At 43.0% G+C, this 7,966-nt stretch overlaps 1 protein-coding gene across 1 annotated transcript in view; it reads left to right on the top strand.

The window, feature by feature from the left end:
* LOC110496662 (casein kinase II subunit alpha) overlaps window positions 1-7,966 on the top strand; it is a 19,002-nt gene extending 11,036 nt beyond the window's left edge. The window contains exons 3-13 of the mRNA XM_021572680.3: window positions 205-316; window positions 2,043-2,144; window positions 2,347-2,397; window positions 2,526-2,585; window positions 4,253-4,336; window positions 4,978-5,088; window positions 5,524-5,625; window positions 5,943-6,043; window positions 6,451-6,599; window positions 6,851-6,940; window positions 7,139-7,966. Coding sequence (XP_021428355.1) covers window positions 205-316; window positions 2,043-2,144; window positions 2,347-2,397; window positions 2,526-2,585; window positions 4,253-4,336; window positions 4,978-5,088; window positions 5,524-5,625; window positions 5,943-6,043; window positions 6,451-6,599; window positions 6,851-6,940; window positions 7,139-7,251 — 1,075 coding nt within the window. The 3' untranslated portion in view covers window positions 7,252-7,966. The remainder of the gene's footprint in view (window positions 1-204; window positions 317-2,042; window positions 2,145-2,346; window positions 2,398-2,525; window positions 2,586-4,252; window positions 4,337-4,977; window positions 5,089-5,523; window positions 5,626-5,942; window positions 6,044-6,450; window positions 6,600-6,850; window positions 6,941-7,138) is intronic.

The following is a 7,966-nucleotide window of genomic DNA, read 5'->3' as shown; positions in this document are numbered from 1 at the left end:
CGTGACATTTCTATCTGCAACATTCCACAACGTTTGCCTACTGAACATGGCCCTGGTGCATTGCAGGTCTAATCTAAAATGTGGAATGTGCCAGCTTTATCATCAGGTATCAGTGTTCACTATCAGTTGGGGGAATCAGGGCTCATCTGTGTTAACATTGTTGTGAATATTACTCATTGTTATATTTGTCTGTCTGTCCCTCAGGAATCAAGATGACTACCAGCTGGTGCGAAAGCTCGGCCGGGGCAAATACAGCGAAGTGTTTGAAGCTATCAACATCACAAACAACGAGAAAGTAGTCGTCAAAATACTCAAGGTACTGGCGCAGGACTTCATCCTATTGAGACCCAGTGTGTTTCTTTCAAATATATGTTTTGAATGTTTTTTTGACCCTTTATTAACCTCTATAGGGTACGTGGAACGGTAGCTTCTCAACTGTCAACAGCCAGTGAAACTGCAGGGCGCCAAATTAGAAACAACAGAAATCCCATAGCTAAAATTCCTCAAACATGCATGTATTTTACACCATTTGAAAGATATACTTGTTGTAAATCCAGCCACAGTGTCCGATTTCAAAAAGGCTTTACGACGAAAGCAAACCAAACGATTATGTTAGGTCGGAGCCAAGTCACAGAAAAACACAGCCATTTTTCCAGCCAAAGAATCAGAAATATAGATAAAATGAATCACTAACCTTTGATGATCTTCATCAGATGACACTCATAGGACTTCATGGTACACAATACATGTATCTGAGTTTACATTGGAGCGTTATGTTCAGTAGTTCCAAAACATCCGGTGATTTTGCAGAGAGCCACATCAATTCACAGAAATAGTCATAATAAACATTGATAAGCGATACAAGTGTTATTCACAAAATTAAAGATATACTTGCAACCGCTGTGTCAGATAAAAAAAAAAACTGTTTGGAAAAAGCAAACCATGCAATAATCTGAATTGGAGTTAACATTAGTCAGAAATAGCATTATAAATATTCACTTACATTTGATGATCTTCATCAGAATGCACTCCCAGGAATCCCAGTTCCACAATACATTTTGGATTTGTTCCATAAAGTCCATTTATGTCCAAATAACTCCTTTTGGTTCGCACGTTCAGTACACAATCTAAACTCACGACGCGCAGGCAGGTCCATGCAAAAGTTCAGACGAAAAGTTCCGTTATAGTCCGTAGAAACATGTCAAACGATGTATAGAATCAATGTTTAGGATGTTTTTAACATAGATCTTCAATAATATTCCAACCGGAGAATTCCTGTCTTCCGAAAAGCAGTGGAACGAGAGCTACCTCTCACGTGAACGAGTGTCACGAGCCTGTGGCACTCTGCCAGATCACTGACTCAAAGAGCCCTTATACGCCTCTCCTTTACAGTAGAAGCCTCAAACAAGCTTCTAAAGACGATTGACATCTAGTGGAAGCCTTAGGAAGTGCAACAGGACCAATATCCCACTGTATCTTCAAAAACCACAAACCTCAGATTTCCCACTTCCTGGTTGGATTTTTTCTCAGGTTTTCGCCTGCCATATGAGTTCTGTTATACTCACAGACATCATTCAAGCAGTTTTAGAAACTTCCGAGTGTTTTCTATCCAAATCTACTAACTATATGCATATTCATAGTTTAATATGGGCACACTTTTCATCCAAAATTCCCAAAGCTGCCCCCTACCCTAGAGAAGTTAAAGACAGAGGGGGAGACGGGCTTATGGGAGTAACAGTGGGAAGGCTGGAGTCAGGGGTGGAGCGTGTCTCTGCTGGGGAGAGACATACATACATACATACTACCTCTAGACCACAGGCTCTGCAACTCAGACCCAAAGTTATTGAAGCTGTGGATAGGTTTCACTAAGAGATTGGCAGCTAGTCTTTTACCTGTTATTTGGCCAATGACTGATGATTATGAATGGGCCATATAGCAGGGTTCCCCAATAGGCAGCTTATGTTAATTGTTAATTGACAGAAGCTCTGTCAAACATTCTCTTTGCCCAATCTCTCGGTCTGTTCTTCTCTCGTGCTCAACAGCCAGTAAAAAAGAAGAAAATCAAGCGAGAAATCAAGATTCTAGAAAACCTGCGAGGCGGCCCCAACATCATCTCACTTCTAGACATCGTCAAGGATCCAGTGGTCAGTTTCATCAACCTACCAATAACACATGCCATCATGCTGCTCGGTACATATCATATGACATTTTGGCTACCACTCTCGCTGAAAATCCAGCTGAATCTGGTATGAATCTGCTATTTAATGGTAGTTTATACTGATCATATTTGGTCTGTTTTTCAAAAGAAATTGTATAGTTTTTTTTATTGTATTTTTTTTATTGCAGTCTCGGACTCCAGCTCTGGTCTTTGAACACGTCAACAACACAGACTTCAAGGTAAGAAGAATCACAGTTAATTTTTATCCAGTCAAAATGGAAGCCGAAGCTTTGACCACATGCCTCTATTACTTCCCTCATGGTAGCATTCTGCTGAAATGTCTTCAGTTGTTCTTCTCTTTTTGCAGCAATTGTATCAAACGCTATCCGACTACGACATACGGTTCTACATGTATGAGATCTTGAAGGTAAGACCCCATTATTGTAACCTATAACTGGTTGTGCCTCCCAAATGGCACCCTGTTTTCTATATAGTGAACTATAATGGAATATGGTGCAATTAGGGACACAGTCTGGGTGATTGAGACTGGAGCTTCTCCAATCCCCCCTGATTAAAATAGCGTTATGTTGTTCAGGACTTCAGCTTTAAGTCGCAGCACTATAGAGTTGGGTGATTTTATTAGGATAGTATCTATCGGATACCGAAGATGATTGACGGCAATTGTCGATGGTGACATCATCGTGATGTGACAGCCAATTACAGAATGCAAGAGAACGATGTAAACGGAGCTAAGATTTTTTATTTTATAGCGGTCACTCTGGTGTCTAATTATTTTAAAAGCTGAATTTTGGCTAAAGCCTAATCCCGCCCCGCCCCACTCCTGCTGTTGCTGAGGGCCTCTCACTCTTCACCATGGTGATCAGGACAGGCGAGAGAGAGGCGCCTCATATGGAGGAGACGTGTTAAAGACGAGGATTTATCTGAGTGGACAGGCCTGACACGTCGCGCCTCTCTCTGTGCTGCCAGCCACAACCCCAGCTCAGCACAACCCATCTCCAGCCCCAGCTCAGCACAACCCATCTCCAGCCCCAGCTCAGCACAACCCATCTCCAGCCCCAGCTCAGCACAACCCATCTCCAGCCCCAGCTCAGCACAACCCATCTCCAGCCCCAGCTCAGCACAACCCATCTCCAGCCCCAGCTCAGCACAACCCATCTCCAGCCCCAGCTCAGCCAGGAGTATTTATACCACAGCTGCTCCTCACATGGCTGCTTTTCAACTAGCTACAGGAAAACCACTATGCCTGAGACTTCATGAGTTTATTATTATTCAGTTTACACTGTAGCCTGTATGGATGGATAAAAACCTGCGGGTTTCATAATTATTTCAATAGCATTTTTAAGCATTTACCCGTTGACTTGATCTCTGAGGACAATGGGAATATACTTGACTTTTGTTTGTCCTCAGCATCTTTCTTGTGAAGACACCTGATGTTTAAAAAAAAAAACAAGGCTCTAAAAATGGCAGTACTATGGACAGGGTTCACTTAGGTTTGCTGCTCTACAACAGCTCTGTCTCAGACGGTGGTAGCAGCCTTGTTGATTCCTACTGCCAATCATGGGACAGAAAGCTGCAGATCTCCAGGAGCAGGGTTGATGAGAATATAATGTTCACATTTTCAGTGGGATTATTGTATGTAAAACTATAATACTTTATTAATATAAGTCTATTTTAGACTTTTAGATGTATAGTGTGTGTAGGGTCACATTCTGCCGGTGGGAAAGCAAATCAATCATTACACCACTGATGATAATACCCAATAGGTGTGTTGGCCAAGTGTTTTCCATTATGTTTTGGTCACTAGGACTTAATGCAGCCATAAAGATGACTCGCAAGTTCTTTCTCCCCACTTAATTGGCTGGAATACGTTAGAGAGACCTGTTATCCACCTGTGAGCACCGTGGCTATGTTCAGTACGCACAAAACGCTCACAAACTGGGAGGTACTATCTGAACTTGGCCGATGAGAAATGCTTGCTTCTTTTGTTTTCTGTTGCAAAACGTTTTTCCACGGTGTGCCGTAGTGAACGTGAGCCAGTTGTCAGCTGTTTCTCCTCTCTGTTCACACCCTCAGGCTCTGGACTACTGTCACAGTATGGGAATCATGCACAGAGACGTCAAGCCACACAACGTCATGATCGACCACGAACACAGAAAGGTACTGGCCTATCCTTCCCTTTTCCCTCCCTCCCTTCTCTACTCTGATTGGCTAATGTACGTGTGGTCACAGAGACCAACTTATGGCCGGAGTATTGCCTGACAGTTTGCTGCTGTTGGGTTTAGTTGGTTCGCAAAGCACTCATCTGTGATTGGTCCAATTGTGGCATACAAGAAATTTAGCCAATCGTTGACTAGCTTGTGAGTGTGTAACCACCACAGTAGAAAGCTCAACATGAATCTTTCCCCAATAGAGAACTACTCAGCACAACCCCTCTGAGGGGTCTAATGGGACCTTTTCATTCACTTGGTAGGATAATTCATGTTGCCTCTTGAGGTAAGACAAATTTCAGAGATAGTCTTTGGTTTATTTTTCTAATATGATATAAAACATTAATCATATTTATTTACTAAGGTTCGGTCCCCCATTGTGACTATTAAACATAAATTATCAATTAATTTATGAGATTTCTATCTGATTCTGTATATACAAATTACAATTCATGCACTCCCCACACACACACACATTTTTTGACAAAGTCCTGAGTGTGTTGATTTAATCCATCTATATGAATATTAGTCCTGGCCGTTGGATTCTAATAATGTTTTCAAACTAACTGGATTTCATCTTCTGTCTCCTAGCTTCGCCTTATAGACTGGGGTTTGGCAGAGTTCTACCACCCTGCTCAGGAGTACAACGTACGAGTGGCTTCCCGATACTTCAAGGGTCCAGAGCTGCTGGTCGACTACCAGGTTAGTCAGGCGTCGTGCCAGGCGTCGTGCCCCATTGAACACGGCCCTGTTTTATCAGCTTTCTTCTAAAGACGATATACTGTATTCCTACTGCATTGATCTGGGGAACAATCGACTGTCGTATAGCTATGGTTCTTGGTTTACTTTCGTCCTCAGAAGATTGAATTAGATGCATCTGTTCTGTACAATGTAGGTTTATGCCACATTTTATCCAGAAAATAAATCATGCAGTCAGAGCAGATGTCATTTCACATCTGCCCAGAACACCGTCCCGAAAAAACCCCCACTCAAAATGTAAAAGGGATCATTTCTTTTGTTTTATTAAAAATTCACCTCAATAACCTACATCTAATTTAATTCTACTGTCGCCTTTTCCTTGACTTATTCTGTGGTCTGATGTTTTGACACCATTCCCTGTTGACTGTCCCTGTATAGATGTACGACTACAGTTTAGACATGTGGAGCTTGGGCTGCATGCTGGCCAGTATGATCTTCAGGAAGGAGCCTTTCTTCCACGGACACGACAACTATGACCAGGTGAGAGCTCAGCCATCCTATCAAATCAACCAAACTATACATCAATCAATTGTATTTGTTTATAGATACTTTAGTTTATTTAGTAAATATTTTCTTAACTCTGCATTGTTGTTAAGGGCTTGTAAGTATTTCACGGTAAGGTACACCTGTTGTATTCGGCGCATGTGACAATTTGATTTGATTATAACATTACTTTATTGTCCAATGGCATGTCTGCTGCTTTATCCCCTCTGATAGACAACTAGTAGTAGTGGTTCTAGTGATGTTCGGGCAGCCCTCCATTGTTTAATGCATGTCATGTCCCGTTTGTTTTGCAGCTTGTACGAATCGCAAAAGTCCTGGGCACAGAAGACCTGTATGACTACATCGACAAATACAACATCGAGCTAGACCCAAGGTTCAATGACATCCTGGGCAGGTAGGTTGCAGAATCGCAGAAGTTGTTAGTGTTGCGTCTGTCTGTCAGTTTGAGCAATGAGACGAGGCGTAGAATCACAATGACTAGTTATTTTGGATGCACTGTGATTTGTAGATCAGCGATTCTGCACATTCCGGCTGCGATAGTCAATCTAGTTCAGAGATTCTGCGCATTCCGGCTGCGATAGTCAATCTAGTTCAGAGATTCTGCACATTCCGGCTGCGATAGTCAATCTAGTTCAGAGATTCTGCGCATTCCGGCTGCGATAGTCAATCTAGTTCAGAGATTCTGCACATTCCGGCTGCGATAGTCAATCTAGTTCAGAGATTCTGCGCATTCTGTCTGACCGTGAGGAGAGGCTGTGTCCATGTTGTGTTCTGTCTATGACCATTTAGTCTGTTTCCCAGGCATTCCCGTAAGCGGTGGGAGAGGTTTGTCCACAGTGAGAACCAGCACCTGGTCAGCACTGAGGCACTGGACTTCCTGGACAAGCTGCTGCGTTACGACCACCACGCCCGCCTCACCGCCCGGGAGGCCATGGAGCACCCCTACTTCTGTGAGCTCCACCTCTTAAATAGCATACATACTTAACATGCATGGTCAGAGTGGAGGCCATTGATTCCTCCTACTTCTGTGACCTGCGAGTCATTCCTACCGTACTATATATACACACACTTCTTCCCATTGTTCACAGGAATGTATTGAACTCTGAGGTCACGGTTGTGATGCATAGCTGCGTTTGTGTCTGAAATATCTGCTGCATCTCTGTGGCCTTAGCTTGCTTTTCTGTCATTCTCTGTCTGTCAGACCCCATTGTGAAAGACCAGGCGAGGATGGGCTCTATATCAGGGCTGTCGACTGGTTCTACCCCAGTCAGCTCCTCCAGTATGATGACAGGTAACAAACACGGGGTCTGATGATATGAGGTGTCTGCAGGGGTCATAACAGTATGTGGCTGTTCTGAAGAGATGATTCTACAGCTGGCCAAGGAGGACTGTTAATTATAGAAAATAGTATCAGTTCTTATGTGAATATTTTCTTCTTAGGGAAGACCCCAGACTCTTCCTCTGACCCTGTTTTCCTCCTCTTCTCCAGGCATCACTTCCATGTCCTCGTCGCAGCCCCTGGCTAACGTGGCGGGCTCTCCTGTGATCTCTTCCCCCAGTGCTCTGGCCACGCAGGTCCCAGCCGCCGGGGCCCAGCCCTGAAAGGTGCTCTCAGCCTGGGGCCCGGGACGGACCCACTGCCCCTGTCTGGCCCGGCCTACCAAGCCCTCAGCAGGTCCAGGCAACAATCATTTTTATGTTGAGTATAACAAAGAGAGAGAGAAAAAAAGATATTAGGTTCCCCTTTTTTCTTTTACCATACAATAATTATATAATGAGATCCGGGCGCACAACGAGAGACAGAAAAAAGATAAAACAAACATTACTTGCGTCTGTGTCCGGATAAAAACAGTAGCTGCGTTCTTTCATAATGAGTGTCTAGAAATGCAACTACAATGTAGAAATGAAGCAAAATGGATAATAAAATGTATTTTATATGTCCCTAAAGTACTTTTGTTTGAGGTGGTTTTCTATGGGCCAGAGGTTGTACTCATTTTCTAGTGTTTTTGTTTTCTAATCAACTGTTAGTGGTCACATGAAATGACTCATGGGCTGCATGTAACACTTTCTGTTTGTTAAATACATTTCTTCTGTTGGTCATATCGTTTCAACATTGAATTTCTCTCTATAGAACGGCACCCCCCCCCCCCGTAGTTATTTTCAATGTTATCCGTAATGTTCTTATCACGAGGCATTTTCACAATGATTATGCTTGTTATTTAGTTGTGGCTATTCCAAGGCTCATTGAACAACCATTTTGTACAAGAGTTAAGGTGACATATGACATTGTGTTTATAAAATGTGTTCAATAAGCCCA

Source organism: Oncorhynchus mykiss, chromosome 18 (genome assembly GCF_057628025.1).
Source record: "Oncorhynchus mykiss isolate SJ-2025 chromosome 18, ASM5762802v1, whole genome shotgun sequence".
Lineage (NCBI taxonomy): Eukaryota > Metazoa > Chordata > Actinopteri > Salmoniformes > Salmonidae > Oncorhynchus > Oncorhynchus mykiss.
Note: the sequence above shows the minus strand (reverse complement) of the source record. Positions and strands in the feature narration are given on the sequence as shown.